Below are 17,257 nucleotides of genomic sequence, written 5' to 3' on the forward strand. Positions count from 1 at the left end.
TTATAGAGTGTGGTGTTGTCAGCATACATACCCATCTCACAGACAATTTTGTCAGGGAGGTCATTTATGAATATTAGGAATAACAGAGGTCCAAGGATAGACCCCTGAGGCACTCCTGCATTTATATCATATTCTTTAGATGTACGACTGTCAAGGACAACCTGGATTTTTCTCTTATCTAAGAAGGATCTAATTATATTATGTATGCTTCCAGTGATGCCGTATGATCTGATTTTCTTGAGAAGACCCTCATGCCATACCCTGTCAAAAGCCTTAGATATATCTAGAGCTACTGCTCTACCCTCCCCTGCTTTGTCCAGTGACTGGTATATACGTTCTGAGATTACAGTTAGGATGTCTGTTGTGGAAAGGGCTTGCCTAAATCCATATTGTTGGTCAGTCAGAAGTTTAGCATCTGTAAGGTGATAGACTAGAGCTTGATTAATTATGGTCTCAAATATTTTGTCGAAAAGTGGGAGGAGACTAATGAGGCGATAATTTACTGGGTCAGTTCTTTCGCCAGAATTCTTGAAAACTGGCACTACAGAAGCAGTTTTCCAGCAGGCAGGAAAGCAAGATTCATTAAGGCATTTGCTGTAAAGTTTGGAGAGAACTGGAGCTACTTCGGCGGCACACTTCTTTAATAGCACAGCCGGGATGAGATCAGGTCCACATGCTTTTGCAGTGTCAAACTTTCTTATGATAGCATGCACGTGAGCAGGGGTGATTTTCAGATCGTCTAGTGTGGCATCTGTCCACAAAGGAAAGTCAGGGAGGGGGTGGTTAGCAGAGTCCAGTGTGGAGTTGGAGGCAAACTGTCTGGCAAACATGTTAGCCTTCTCATTTTCAGAGCAAACAACCTCATATTGTTGGATAGTGGGGGAATTGTTGATTTCCCATTATTTACTACACTGTTGTAGATTTTCCAGAAGTCTCAGGTTCCTAATTTGTGCTTCGATGCGTTTTTGGGTGGTTTCAGTAAATACTCTCTTAGCTGTCACTATTTCTTTCTTACAGTTATTTCTGGCTTCTATGTACTTCTGTCTGTTTGAACTGGACTTATGTCGGTTAAATTTGCGGTACGCATGCTGCTTTTGCGCTATGGCAGCTGCACAAGTTGAAGTGAACCATTGGGGAGAGTGGAGTTTGCTATAGAATTTGCGTGTGGGAACATGTACTTCAATTGCCACTTTGAACCATTCAGTGGTCTCAATTGCGAACTGTTCAGCAGAAAGTGAGAAGATATTTTGCCATGGAGCGTCCCTGATGAGGTCCCTGATGGCTTCCCAGTCAGCCTTTTTATAATATCTCGTTTTGAGCAATGGCTCTTCAGTTTTAGCTCTAGAGTTTAGGGTGATTTCAACAATTACCACTGCATGATCGGCGTTCCCAAGAGGGCTGTGGACATACGTTACACAGTCATCGGGAACTATGGTCAGAAACAGATCTAGGAGTGATGCATGTTGTTCTTGCTGGTCTGGGAAACGAGTTGGAAACATAACCATCTGTGATATGGAATGAGAGAAGTTACGTGTTGTGGTACCAGCTGCATCTGTATAAGTAGAAAATTTAATAGGAAGCATTCTTGAGATTCCATTTTCTCATTAATATCTACTATAATCTGTTGCATTACAAAGATAAAAAAAAACTGACCCTGCTATCTCAACTGTTCTTCATCTACTAAACAAAGAACTCTCATATATTCCTTCAATGTGACCATACCATCAAAATCAACTGTGTACACACACACACCTCTCTATATCGTCCAGATTTAATTAACCTCTGAGTTCATCAGATTTAATCCTGTTTTTAAGACTCAAATTACACATATTGTTGTCGTATCATTTCTCTCCATGCGACAGATGTCCTCAGCCCTCACAGGTGCGATTTCACTTCTATACATCATCACATACCTGATAAGACTATTTGTATATATGTATAGACTATGTGTACACATACCTGAGACTATTCATTTAGTCGATAATGGTAATAATGCTCTGCTTGTTAGTAATGGCAGAAACTCCTTAAACTTACTCCATCCACTCCTAATTCTCACAATCAAATAGAAAATGCTATTCTCTTATCCCCCCCCCCGTCCACACGTTACTACTCTACTTATAAAAGAAGATGCTTGTCCAAGTAGCGAGCTATATCATGTTATGACCATTTTCTTTTCAAAAATGGAAACGCTGAATTTTATTTCAAGCAAAATCAATTCTTATTTGCAGTCACAGGATGTATTATAGCAGTTAAGTTATGAATTTGTAATATTTCTTTTTTAGATGCAATATTATATTTATTTCATTTTTTAATCTTTATCTTTATTTCATTGTTTTATTAATTGTGTAAATGGTTTTCTTGTGGAAAAATGTGCCGATTCTATCTGGCAAATTCATTTGGAAGATATATTGTTTTATTTTTTTATAATAGATTTTTTTGTCCATAAATGTTGTTTATATGTTCCAAATTGATAGAATAAATAGATTAGGCAATTATATTCATTTTCAGTTAATGAGAGGGGAATCTTTCACCATACCTTCCCTTAAACATGCCAAATGGACTTTTAAGTACAATACTTAATATTTAAAAAAAATTTTTTGAAATGGAGAGTAGACAATGCATTGTGGATGCGTTATTGGCAGCTCCTGTTACTCTCGCTTCTCTTTATTTGTCACTCAGTCCTCATATTTTAATGAGTGATTTTTCTGACAAAGGGAGAAGAAAAAGCTGTATTCTAGGTTGGCAGTATTTTGTGTGAACAGCCGCCAGAGATGTTGGAAACTTTCTGTTTCTATGTCTATCCTTGTAGCCATGTCACTAGCAAGGGTGCTGGAGGTAAATGTCTTATCTGGGCTGACGTTATCTGCCTGATAGTCAGGAATCTGAACCTTGGATTAACCACTAAGGAGGCTGTCCTATCAGCAGGTGCAAAGTACTGGGGCTGCTGTATTGCCATTTGGTGAATGAATTCTGGACCATGCAGTAGCTTTTGGTGGGGCCTCTCGATGCCATATTAGTGGGTAATTGTTACGGCTTTAACTTTACATGTGCTACAAAAAAAAAAATATTTCTCCATTTCTATTTCTCTTACTTTCCCTCTCTGTCCTGCTTCAAACAAGTATGTCGACCTAGTCCACAAATCCCAAAATTCCATCATGAAAAGTTTCAATAAAAAATACACGATTAAACCCGGATCTCCAACTTCTAATGTAGACTGCAACCACTGTAAAAAAGTATTAAAAAATGCAAGAGAGTTGTATGCTCAGTCCGTCAAGTCCAAAGTAGCTGAGCAGCAGCTTGTTTCCACCAGTTTTGGCAAATAGCAAACAGAATTCTGAACAGAAGCGTGTGCTCTATCCCAACTATCATCAATGGACCTGAGGTAATCTCGTCAGCATCAGACAAAGCCAAACACTTTGCCAAGAACTTTGCAGCTAACTCTGCCCTTTGCGATCAAGGCCGCCAACCTCCAATATTTCCTCCTGTATCAGAAAACATGCTACGTGTTATACAAATATCTGTATGTGATGTTGCCAAGCTAATCAAAAACCTTGATTCTAGAAAAGCAACCAGCCCTGATGGTATTCCAATTATAGTACTCAAAAATCTTCAACTAACTAACAGAACTAGCCACCATCCTTACAAAACGTTGTCTGGAGGAGAATTGCTTTACATCAACCTGGAAAATCTTCTCAGTATGTTCTGTATTTAAGAATTCAGGTGATCGGTCATCTTCCTCTCAGTACAGGCCAATAAGTCTCCTGTACATCATGAGTAAGTTGCTGGAATCAGCAGATGTGTGCTTACAGTTATATCTCATAGGATTAGCAAATCTCTTGACGGAGGCTACCTTTCTAGGGCAATTGTTCTTGACATATCAAACGCCTTTGATAGAATATGGCATAAAGATTTACTTCACAAGATCTCCAGCTACGGTATAGCTGGAAATGTCTTCTCAATTATTAAATCATTTCTCTCTGATAGGTTCATAAGAGTAGTGGTTGATGGGCAGAAATCAGAAGCTCTCAATATTAATGCCAGAGTCCGTCAGGGGTCCATTCTGGGTCCAACTCTCTTCCTGATCTACATTAATGATCTTCCAAATCACATCCTTACATCATTCGTTGACATTTATGCTGATGACACTACTATCTTTGGTATTACATCTAAGACCGTAAACGACCAAGTTCTCTCTGATTCTCTCTCCTCTGATCTTGAGCAAGTGGTACAATGGAGAAAGAGGTGGCTTGTTACTTTTAATGCATCTAAAATCAAGCTTTTATCTTTACATCATCAATGCTCTAATCCTCATCTGGCATCAATTGAAATAAATGGTTCTCGTCTTGGGGAGGCCGCATGTTTTGACGAGCGTCAGGGCTTCTAGGCTTGACCTTTACTTCTGATCTTAAAAATGGAACACATACATTAAATCCGTTGCCAAGGCCGCTGGAAAAATGGTGGGATCCTTCTATCGATCCAGTAGATATCTCACTGCTGATGCAATTCTCTATCTATATAAGAGCCAGGTACGTCCAACGATGGAGTACTGTTGCCACATTTGGGCAGGAGCTGCTAGAAAGGACTTATCCTGCTTTGATAGAGTTCAAAATAGATTTCGTAGCCTCGTAGGGGATGTCCTTTTCTCTTCCCTGTAACCTCTTTCTTACAGAAGAGATGTTGCGAGCTTATCTCTGCTTTATCATTATTTTCATTATTTTCATGGCAAGTGCTCGGCTGAGCTCCAATCTATGGTACTCCCTCACCAAACTTTCACAAGAAACACCCGTCTAGCAGAAAACACTATCAATAATTTCCCCCACTCTTTATCTGTGCCTAAACGTAGATTCCATGAACAAAGCTTCTTTCTTAGAACTGCACGCCTATAGAATTGTCTTCCGTTTTCCTGCTTTCCAGCTGACTACAATATAGTTGTCTTCAAGCCTAATGTAAACAAGTTTTTAACGAGCCATTCGATATAAGTTAACAAATTTACCGAACTTCCATTACTAACGATTACTATATTGTCCAATTTCTACGGTACACTCTTCAATCCTTATCCTCGAGTGGCCTCTTCGCCTTGATAAGTGGAGATGCCTATGTAAAAAAACAAAACAAAAAAACACTTAAAATTTTAGATGTAGGTTACTTGGACATGGATCAAACTTTTTAATTTGACTTGAGCCCAAAACAATAAAATTAGATCAAGGTCAAAATTAGAGTCAAAGGTAAAAACATTTTTACCTCTGCAGTCTCTACCAAATTACTCCAATTTTTGGTCTAAACATTGGAAATTTTACATAAAGTGTATTCAAACATAGGGCAAGTTTTTTAATCAGTTTTTGACCGAAAATTTGGCTGCCACAAACTTCAAAAGATTTAATCTTTGCGGTCTCTAGCAAATTATTTAGCTAATTTAGAGTCTAAACATTTGAAATTTTACAATTTAGAGTCTAAACATTTGAAATTTTACTAATTTAGAGTCTAAACATTTGAAATTTTACATAAAGGGTATTAATTAGTTTTTGGGAAAAAATTTGGCTGCCAAGAGGTCAAAGTTGAAAGAGTTGACCTTTGCAGACTCTCCAAACTCCTCCGCGAATTTTGGGTTTAAACACTTGAAATTTTAGATGTAGGTTATATGGATAGGAGTCAAACTTTTTAATATATATATATATATATATATATATATATATATATATATATGTACACATATGCACATAAAGTTATGAACAGTACAAAGCCGTGCTGAACTGCTAGAATATATATATTTCTATGCATAAGATTCACTCATAAACTAACTAAGCCAAACATTACAAATTTTGGAACACAGCTACTAGGTGTAAGGATAGGTAATATGGGCTATATCTAGTTTAATGCAAAGGGAGTAAATGTTGTATAGTTGGGTGTTCATATTTAAAGGATATATGATGGGGACATTCATAAAGAGACGGTGCTGATGAGGGAGAGAAGTCATTCGACATTTATACAGTCTGTGGTTTCTTAAACATATATCGTAGAGAGGAGGGAGGGAGTGATCAGTTTTTATAACACAGAAGGAGAGGATAATCATTACTCATGATGGAGAGAGACATTAATTAAGATGAGTTATTCAAAGTTCATTAAAGATGATTACACATTACCTTTGTTGTAAAAAGATGACACGAAGATGGCAGTTACAAAAATATGATGATGTTCTTTTATTGCATTTGACCGGTCGAAATGATGATGACATCCAGGAATTCAAAGTTATTTCTACATGTTTAAAACTTTCTCCCTCGCTTCCAAAGGGACCCTCATCTGACCATGTCAGCTCTGTCTCCTATCTTCTCCTCCAACTCTGTCTAACTCATCTTCGACTCTAGCTCCTATATTCAGAATTCATTTCTGCCATGATGTCATATGTGTCCAAAAACGTGATCGACCCACGTGGCCTGAACATGCGTGGTTAGCACATTTTTCTAAACCATTTCTGCAAACAAAGAATTCTTACTAACCTATTTTTCGACCCAACTTATTTTTTAATATGTTTTTAAATTGCTATTGTTCATTCTTCTCCAACTGACCTTATTTTAATTCAGTTTTCATAAAAAGAATTGAACAATTAAAATTCCTTTTACAACAATATATCTACCTATTTTATGTGAAACTGAACAATACGAAATTCCTTTCTGAATCTATTCCCGAACCTTGCATACAAGGTTCGGATCTCGGTCTATCCTAATCTCATTTTTACTTATCTAATGTTTTTCTTACTTACAAGAAAAGGGCTTTTGTCTTGTAACATAAAGAGGAGGTGAAAGATCTTTGTTAAAATCCAAATATCACCAATTTTGTCAAATTTTCACAATAGGTATTAGACATCAATTAATAAATATGCCACAAATTTCAGTTATTAGACACCAATTAAGCCAGATTTTCTAAATTTTGACTTCTTAAAACTCTTTTAGCTTATATAATTATAGACAGTTTTGAGAAGGTTATGGGAGTCTATCTCCAAAGATAGGAGGAGTTTATGAACAAACTAACTTTAGAAGAGACCATACCATCATATAATAAGTGAGAGAATAGCAGCCTTGTTTTAACACATTCTGGTTTATTTTATCTATATTTAAACTAAAGTTCCCTTTTTCATTTAATAAAAACACTTAATTTAATCCATATGGAACCAAATTAATTTAACAAAATTCATAATATACCAGGCAGAATAGAGTTTGAATGCCTACTAGACACCATCTTCAAACATCTTTGATCAGTCTGTACAACATTTTGTCAGAACAACCTAACATGAGTATACTTCACCTTTCAAATAAACCCTGACTATTCAAAAATAATATGGTATTTGAAGCATAAGTAAGATCACTCTCAGCATCGCTAAATACAGGCTTATATAAAGAATAGTGCATCTTCTAATGATGTCATCACTAATAACAGCACTTAGCTGGATATTCCACCAGTAACCAAATGAATTGACCACAATAACGATAAGCCATAACCTTAAGTGGCCAATTGTGAAGAGGAAAATGAAACTTACCAATATCTTCAGCTGCTGTAACCACAAGACGTCGTGCAACATAACGTGGATCTTCTCCCCCCTCAAGCATTCGAGCTAACCAGTACAGGGAAGCATTTGCATCAGAACCACGAATAGACTTTTGGAGAGCTGATGCACAGTTGTAATGTTCATCACCTAAAAAAAAACAAAAAAAACATATCAACGTTCTTTATGGTTAAATTGATATAAATTTTTTAATTTTCAATTTCTAAATTTTAACACTTATTTCATTATACTTTTCATTTATAACAAAGCAAATCATAAATAACTTGTTAAACACCTAATAAAAAGTCAGACTAAAGTTTTTTTTTTTTTTTTTTTTACATGGAGGTCACCACCTATCAAGGCCCAGAAGCCACTCAGGGATAGGGGTTATTGTGTGTGTGTGTGTGTGTGTGTGTACAGTAATCAATGGGATAGTATCGTAGTAATAGTTAGTATTGGAGATTTGATAAAGTGTCATTACTTAAGGGGGCGGTTCATGTGTTGAACTTGAAGACATCCAAGTTGAAGTCGGGAGGGAAATAGGCAAGCGGCAGAGAGTTCCACAGGCATGCAGTTCTAAAAAAGAAGCTTTGTTCATGGAATCTACGTTTTGATTTAGGCACAGATAAAGAGTGGGGAAAATTATTGACAGTGATTTCAGTTAGTCACATGTTTTTTGTGAAAGATTGGCGAGGGGGGGACCAGAGAATGGAGCTCAGACGAGCTCTTGCCATGGAAATAACGATAAAACAAAGACAGGCTCGCAACTCTCTTCTGTGGGAAAAAGGTTGCAGGGAAGAGAAAAGGGCATCCCCCACCAAGCCACGAAGTCTATTTTGTCAAGGCAGGATAGGCTGTTTTAGCAGCTCCTACCCAGATGTGGCAGCAGTACTCCATCCTTGGACGTACTTGGCTTTTATATAGATAGAGAATTGCATCATTAGTGAGATATCTTTTGGAGCGGTAGAAGGATCCGACCATTTTCCCAGCGACCTTGGTCACAGACTTGATGTATGTGTCCCATTTCAGATCAGGAGTAAAAGTCAAACCCAGAAGCTTTTTTTTTTTTTTTTTTTTTTACATAGGCATCACCACATCATCAAGGCCAAGAGGCCACTCAAGGATAAGGGTTAAAGAGTGTACAGCAGAAATTGAAACTGAATGTAATAAAATATAATTTTATCATGGTACTGTAGCAAATTTATACATATATGGGCTGTGAATCGTTACAGAACTTTTCTCTCTCTCTCTCTCTCTCTATATATATATATATATATATATATATTAGAATGATCAGGATGGGTAAAATTAACGCCTCAAAAAAGAACAGTTTTGCACCACTTTTATGTCTCTTACAAAATTTTTAATTAACAAGTGTTATTAAAGCATGTTTATAAATCCTTATTCTAATTTTAATCAAAATTAAGGAGAGCAGAAAGTGGATTTTGGGTTTACTTTCCACAGCCACATAACTTTTGCTTCCCTTATTTTGTCCTTTAATCCTCACGCTCCAAAAGTGATATTTCTGGCAAAGAGGGAAAAATTGCTGTTTTCTGGGCCTGAATCTATTCCATCTAACACCTATTGTTGGTAAATTTTTTATCTTGGGAGTACTATTTTTTTTTTTTTGTTATTGCTTACATCAAGTGGCTTCATGCCATGTCTGGAGTGATAATAAAAAAAAATACATGATTTTGATTCTAGAAAAGGTCTAAAATTTAGGGGGTCTTAAGAAAAAGTTGAAATTTAGGAAACCTTGTTTAATTTGTGTTTAATGATTACGGAGCAAATTTAATTCAAATCTTAAATATCTGAATTTTCCAATGTGGCTGAGATTATACCTCTTAAAAAAAAATATCCCAAAGAATATGTAACTAGCAGGGTGACCTGACGTTGCCCGGTTCACACTCCCATATTTTTATTGTCATCAAAATCAATGAAATAGCCCATTTTTCAATCAAAGTGATTGACTGCCTGCTCTAATTGGGGACCCATCACGATATTCCGCTCACAGTCACTAAGTTCACAATATATTGTAGTCTACATTGTACTGTAGAAAAGTTTACGTTGATTTCATAAAATTATTTTTATACTAGCAGAAGTACCTGTAGTTGACTGGGTTCAAAAACAGCCTACAGAAAATGGACTCTGATTTATGAAAGTAGGATAGGTTATGAAAAGGAAGGGTTGTAAAGAGATAGCTTCGAATTTGGGGTATCAAAACCAAAGCAAAATATGATGAAAGTAAAAATAAAATAGATAAACCCCATAATTTATTATACCATACCTGTTCACACTGAAACACTTATCACAATATTCTGTGGATCTATATTAAAACACCTTGTTAAACTTTATGACATATTTCCATTCTATAACGGTCAGGCATGAACGAACACCCCATAATTTTATCATACCATATTTCTTCAAACTGAAACATAATTATCAAAGTATACTTACGCATACAGATATGAAAAGTCTTTATTAAAGTTTGTGCCTAATTTCATTCTATGGGAGCCTGGCGCGAACGCAGACCCCACAATTTTATTATACCATCCCTATTTAAGTTAAAACATACTTATCAAAGTATTATTATGTACATCTATATCAAAAACACTTGTAAACGTTTTTTTTAATTTTAAATTTTTTTTTATTTCTATACTTTGTGGACCAGGCGCGTATGCAGACCCCACGATTTTAATGAATCATCATTATGCCAGATCAAACATACCCATTCCTGTGTCTCGATACATTTTCTACCATTATATGTGATCAGTTTTCTATAATAGTCAACCATATAGGAGCCTATTCGCGACCAGACACACACACACACAGACGTTCAGCTTTATATTATAGATATAATGCCTTGCATTAAAGTTTAAAATGCAAAAGTCAAATATCATACTTCAATTGTGCTCTAAACAGAGACATTCATTTCAAACTTGCCCTTGTCATATCAAACAATTAACTATTGATTTTATATGGCTGGCCTTATTGCTTGTGCAGTGATAATGGTTTGAATTTAAGTTTAAAATGAAAAAGTCAAGTATCATTGTCAGATTGTACTTCAAGCATAAACATTAATTTTGAACGTGCCTCCGTCATATCAAAGAACCTACTGTTGATTTTATACGTTAGACTTTTCGGCTTGTGTGATAATAATATATGTTGGGCCTTTCAGCTTGTGTGGTAATAAAACTTCTCAAATGCACTTGTAACGTTAGGCCGTGTAAGATGTTAACTTTGGTCAAAATAACCTGTTCCTTCTTTCATTAGATTATTTCGATTATCAATACTTATCAAAGACATTCTGATAGAAAACCTATCTAAGAACACTAGCAGGCACATAATGTACCTTTGTGTGAAATTTCATAGATAGCGACCCAGCCGTTTTCAAGTCCATAGGGAATGAACTCAGACACACACACAAAGTTCCTTTTATATGATAGCAGAGATTTATTAATTAATATCTAATACCTATCTTAAAATTTTCACAAAAATTGGAAGTATGTGAATTTTCACAGAGAGCTTCCGCCCCATCTTTATTCCTTTTGTATGAAACTAAATTAAATTAAATATAGCCGATTAAAATAACCCTTACACTTAACAGCTATGTTCCAAAATTCATAACTTAATTAGTTTATGAGTTAATCCTATAAACATCAGCTCGTTGACCCTCGAAGTGTAAGAGAAAAAAAAAATGTTCCAAATAAAAAGTGGTTTTGAGATAATATTGTCTTTTATTATCTTGAAAATACTTTTTTTTAAGTGATGAGTGAAAAAAAATAAAACTCAGGGGGCCTCTAGAGCACTACTGAAAGCACTAATTAAAATTAAGAAAAACTCTAAGGATACTACTAAAACCATGTTTCTTACCTTTCTGAAAGAGAAAATATTTTTTAAGTGAGGACTAAAAAGAAAATTCAAGAAGTTGTAGGAATACTACTAAAATCACTAAATATAGTTATAAATATGGTTATAATTATAGAAAAGTAATTTATTCTTGCCCTTGGTTATAGTTATTTGTATATTTATAGTTAAATCAGTCTTTTTAACTTGGCAGGGTTTTATATTTATTTGTAAAAGAATATGTTAAAATAAGTTAAAACACAAAATCTCATTCATCCAAGTAGAACAGTAATTTATTCTTGCCTTTAGTTATAGTTATATGCTGTATATTTATGGTTAAATTAGTCTTTTTAACTCGACGAGTTAAAGTACATTTACTTGCAAGAAAAACATTAAAATATGTGATTAAGCATTTTTTTTTTAAAATTACCTAAGTATTTGCATAATTTAAATAAAAAAAGTAATGTTGAAGACACCTTGTAATGTTTTGTTTTTTTTCACATGTACAAATATTTTTTTCCTTTGGAAAATTAACTTTAGTCTTTAATCTTTCAAATACAATCAAAAAGTAGTCAGAAACCAACAAAAAATTATGATAAATCGGCTTTCAAAACTATGTCCTATGTTTATTCAGCCATTTTTGCCCTACCTAAACCTTACCAATTTTCCAATCTGGAGGGGCCAAAGAAAAACATTAATTAATATACTTTGTCCAGTAAATATTGAAGAAAAAAAAAAACAACTGACTACAAAAAAAAAAAAAAAAATAGGACCCCAAGAGTGTATGTATGAATGAAGGATACGGTAAATCATTCTTTGATGAGAAATATCTTCTACATGTCCTATCATCCCAACTGTGTATTATTTGAGGCATAGAAAAATTAACATTCCCAGAGATAAAGGAAAGTCAGACAAGATGAAGAGATGGGAAAAGAGAAAGAAAGATAAAGTGAAAAAGAAATAATGTCAAGGCAGAAATTAGACATTTTTTATTAAAAAATTTTTAACTTTAAGTGGAAATCCTGCTTTTGCTGAAGTTAAAGAAAAAAGCAGAAATTTGCTTTTTTTGAATTACCAAAAGCTGAATTTCACTTAAAGAATGTACATCTCACATTTCTGTTAGGATTGCTTATTACTTAACACTTTATCCCTTGTGCAACTCTATCAACTTTAAAAATCCTAAACCTATTCTTATTTTAGATGTGTAGTTTTACTACTACTTTTTATTTACTATATCTTTTTTAATGATGTTCTAATCTATATTAAATTTTATACAAGGCTTACTTAGGAAGCAATCTGCAAACTATAAAGAAAAGCAAAATCTGCAAAAGTAAAAAAAAAAAAAAAAAAAAATTATATTTGCAAAATAAAAAAATTAAATTTTTTTTTACAAAAATCAGAAAGCATTTACAGAAATTTTCATATAACCACTTCAAAAAAGCAAATAAAACTAATCAATAAAATATGCGACCTCTTTAGGAGCTAATTGCTTCCATATACTCAAAAGAATATTCCTACAGGTAATATGCAACACTAGCTTACCATTCTTATCATAAGCAATGGATGATTTTTTGAGACTTTCTTTCATACAATCAGCATCAATAATGATAGTGCTTTGGTCTTTATCAGTTCTGGCTAATTTTACTTGCAGTATTTGGTTCTGTATTGCCATCTGAAGACTGCCAAGTGCCACCCTGGCATCACCATCACACATAAAGGAAAGTTCTTTGACAGCTTTCTCACATATCCATATATTTGGCCTAAGAGAATTGAAAAAAAAAAGAAGAGATTTTACTAAGCAAATAGCCTGTAGTGTAGTGTCAGCACAGATACTTCATTTTGATCTTAACCAAAGCCAAGTTACATAATATTTCTAGGTTGAAATAGTTCCAAATTGCCTAACTTTATTTTGACTAAACCGAATTTAAAATAGCAACATTAAAAACTAGTATGCAAAGTCCTGATATCCGTCAATAACACAGTTGAGATTCTAAGAGGAGGTAATGGATACTTTCTCTTCGTTATAGAAAACAATCTTTATTTTTAGACTGGGTTTTGTTTTATGGCATATCAACATTTTTTGAGTTATTTAATGCTAAATACAGTCATTTTGAAAAAGTTACTCAAGTTCTTTGTATCTTTAAATATTTTTTCGTTTGGTTTGGTTTGGTTTGGTGGTTTTATAGAGGAAAATTGTTGTTTTTGACTTTGCAGAACATGATTTATTTTTGAAAAAGGAAAAAAACAATAACATCAATGCTTGGTGCAATTTAGGTCAGGAAACCATTATTTTCAGTCTTATCTGATAACACCAATACCAATATATTGGGTAACATTTGCTTTGTGTCATTCATCACTATGGAAGCATGAAATGGCAGAAACCTGTTTTTTATCTTTAAATTTGATTCATTATGTTGAATGTTAAAACATGATTCTGTATCATTTCTTGGCATTCATAGATAAATAAACACTGCTGCTGCTATTGAGACTAATACTATTAGTAGTATTATTATTTGTATAATTATTACTACTACTTTTATTTATTGTTATTATTCTTGCTGTTAATGCTACTACTAATAAAATAGCAGTTCTACTGATTTTACATGTACTCAGTCTATGAAAAATTTCCTCCTTACATTTTGTAGCATTCATATCTATGAAAGCCCTGCATAACAAACTTATGTTTTTCTTTCTCTCTTTACATTTGATTATTATTATTATTGTGTTATTTATATTACTATTACTTATTGTTATTAGTATTATTGTTAATGCTACTACTAATAATATACCAGTTTTATTTATTTTACATGTACTCCAGCAGAAAACAGACACAGATTTTTATAACTATTCGGTACTTTCACCTCACGCATCACAAAATATCATACAAAGTAATTGATTTTCTTCGACCATTAACAGAATATGAAAATGGCTGACTTATTTACAAAGAGGCCGACATGCAATATAATAGATTTAATGTTTTGATTGTATTTTAATACTTTTCTATTAATATTATAATTGGAAAAGATAACAATATTCATAGAGCAAACACATAGAAAACAAGGGTAAATTCTAAGGTCCAAATCCGACTAAGTTGGTAATAAACTAGATTTTATGTGATTTAAAACTACAGTGCATCTTTTTTTGGGGAAAGAGGGAATAACTCTTACTGAAAACTATATCTCTGTAAGAACAGTTCTAAAATCAATTTCAATCGATATTTATTCCATAATTACACAATTTTCCTACCTTGCCAAAATTGCCCTTTTTCCCAAGCACCACCAGAACACAACTGTTCCTGATGCATATAACAGATCCTGCTGGTATTAAATATTTACCAGTGATACTGTACGGATTCATTTTTATGAGAAGATCTTCATGCTAGATTTTGTCAAAAGTTTTGGATATATCAAGCACCTTATATACCTTAGCTTCATCAGCTTTGTTCAATGTATGACATGTTTGGATATCAGCAGTAGAATGGGTTCACCTAAACCTACACTATTAGTCAGACAGTTTAGCATTAACTAGGTTGTGGACTACCATTAGATTAATTAAGGATTTTTAAAAGTTTTAGCAAAGAACGAGAGGAGACTGATAGGGTGATAGTTTTGAAGATCAGTTCTTTTACCAGAATTCATTAACAATGTTACCACAAAGACAATTTTTCCAGTTATCAGGGAAGCAAGATTCAGCAAGACATTTGCTGTAGAGATCGGAGAAAACAGGGGCCAGCTCATGGTGGTTGGATTTGGATAGGGGGAAAAATCGTTTATAGTCCATTATTCATCACACTATTATAGATTTTCCAAAAATCACAAGTTTCTAATTTCTGCATTCAATGCATTTTCTGATCATCTCAGTATACCTACACATCTGCAACTATTATACTGTTGCCATGATTTCTTAGTGCTATAAATTTGTTGGTCTTTTTTCATTAGACTTATGGTGGTTGAATCGGCAGAATGCTTGCTGCCTATGTGCAATAACTGAACAGAGCAAAGTGAATCACTGCAAAGAGCGAAGCGTGTTTACATTTAACTCTGCATAGAGCTTGCATGTGCACAACTTTGCTTGGATCTTTGAATTACAGAAACCTAACACACACACACACACACACACACGCTCACATCAATTATTATATTACTTTGATATTTACCTGCTATCATTACAAGGTTGTTTATCAATTTCTGATTCATCAGAGAAACTCCTGATACCCAAATGTTCCAAAGTGATATTTAATATAGACATTATATTTTCTACAGAGTGTTTCTCCAGAATAATCAACTTAACACGACTGAGGAGAGCCGAATTTAAGTTGAATGAAGGGTTTTCAGTAGTCGCACCAAATAATATCAAGGTTCCATCCTCAACGTATGGTAAAAGACTATCCTGAGGAAAAAAAAAACAGAATAAGAATTAATGTTTAAAAAATTTATTAAATAAATGTTTATAAATATAACATGTTTAAATCTTTTTGTTAATAAATTTGTCAAATAAGATCTTGTATATCTGTGTTTCTTGTCTCAATGTAATTTAAATGCATACTCAATTTTTTTTTTAATTTACTATAATTACAACAGTGATAGAAAAACAGCAACAGAAAAAACATCTCTATACAATATTCAATGTTTATTTGTTTAAATACTTAATACTGATTGGTCAATTCAATCAAATATTTAATCTCAATGGATTTCTCATTGAATTTCAACCAATCAGAAAATGAGATTGTCCACATGTGAAAATCCAAATAAACCTACTAGATATATCATGCAAAAATATATCTTAATGCACACACACATATATAGCATGCAAAAACGTTCAATATATTAAAAAATAACAAATAAAATTTAAATTTGCAGTTTTCATTAATCAATTAGAGGATGCCATATGCAAATTTAAAAGTTCTGTACATTTTTTTTTCATAACATAGTTTTCTATTACATTGTTTTTGATTTGGAGAATTGTCTTCATCAACACTGATAGATTTTTAATGTGTTTCGACCAATGTGATCTCTAGTCTTCTTCACTTTTGTTGCTCAGTAATTTTGTTTTTTCTATGATTTATCAGTTTGCCAAAACATCTGATACCAGCAATTTTTATTTGCACATATTTATTCTTATCTGCACAAAGTACAAAATAGACTTCGAAATCAAAATCTAGTGGGAGAGGATCATATCTTCTCTACAATATCTTTCTCACAGAAGAGACGTTACTAGTTTCTCTTTACCCTATTATTATTTCCATGAAACATGCTCGACTGAGCTCCAATCTTTGGTTCCTCCTCATAAGATATTCACACCAAAAACACATTCTGCTAACACAATGGAAAGTGACTTTCTTTTCTTTTTCCATGTGTGTAGAGCCAGAGAGAATTTCCATGAACAAAGCTCTGCAAAAGCTTCCCATCTATTGAACACATTATCACAAGACTGCTTCACTGTTAGTTACAACTTAGTGACCTTCAAACCCAATATAAACAAATTCTTGTCATAAATAATCATACAGAGTTCACATCTTTGATCAATGCTAGTACCCCAATAGTGTTTCTCATCTTTCAGTTGACAATTATTCGATCTCATTACGTCTTATCCTCGAGTAGCTTTTGTCCTCGATAAGTGATGAGCCAACATTTAAAAAAAATATATATATATGTATATATATATTTACCTGTTGCACTTTGTTAAAACGATGAATTTCGTCAATAAAAAGAATGGTTTTCAACTTGAACATTTTCATATCATTTTTAGCTGCCTGCACCACTTGTTTCACATCATTGACACCAGAATTTGTGGCTGATAATAGCCTGAATGTGGTCAAACCATATTCTTTGCATTGTTTTGCAATCATTTTAGCCAAAGTTGTCTAAAAATAAT

The 17,257-nt window shown here is 33.7% G+C and overlaps 1 protein-coding gene across 2 annotated transcripts in view; it reads right to left on the reverse strand.

Annotated features, from left to right (window-relative positions):
- LOC145257792 (ATPase WRNIP1-like) overlaps positions 1-17,257 on the reverse strand; it is a 45,847-nt gene that overhangs the window by 14,930 nt on the left and 13,660 nt on the right. Inside the window, exons 2-5 of one of the 2 annotated variants that reach the window (XM_080115691.1) lie at positions 17,052-17,246; positions 15,540-15,772; positions 12,926-13,143; positions 7,532-7,687 (exon numbers count right to left, since the gene is read on the reverse strand). In XM_080115691.1, the coding sequence (XP_079971817.1) occupies positions 7,532-7,687; positions 12,926-13,143; positions 15,540-15,772; positions 17,052-17,246 (802 nt within the window). The remainder of the gene's footprint in view (positions 1-7,531; positions 7,688-12,925; positions 13,144-15,539; positions 15,773-17,051; positions 17,247-17,257) is intronic. The other variant, XM_080115698.1, reaches the window with a different exon arrangement.

The sequence above is a fragment of the Euprymna scolopes genome, chromosome 1 (genome assembly GCF_053919585.1).
Source record: "Euprymna scolopes isolate OS-2025 chromosome 1, ASM5391958v1, whole genome shotgun sequence".
In the NCBI taxonomy this organism is placed as follows: Eukaryota; Metazoa; Mollusca; class Cephalopoda; order Sepiida; family Sepiolidae; genus Euprymna; species Euprymna scolopes.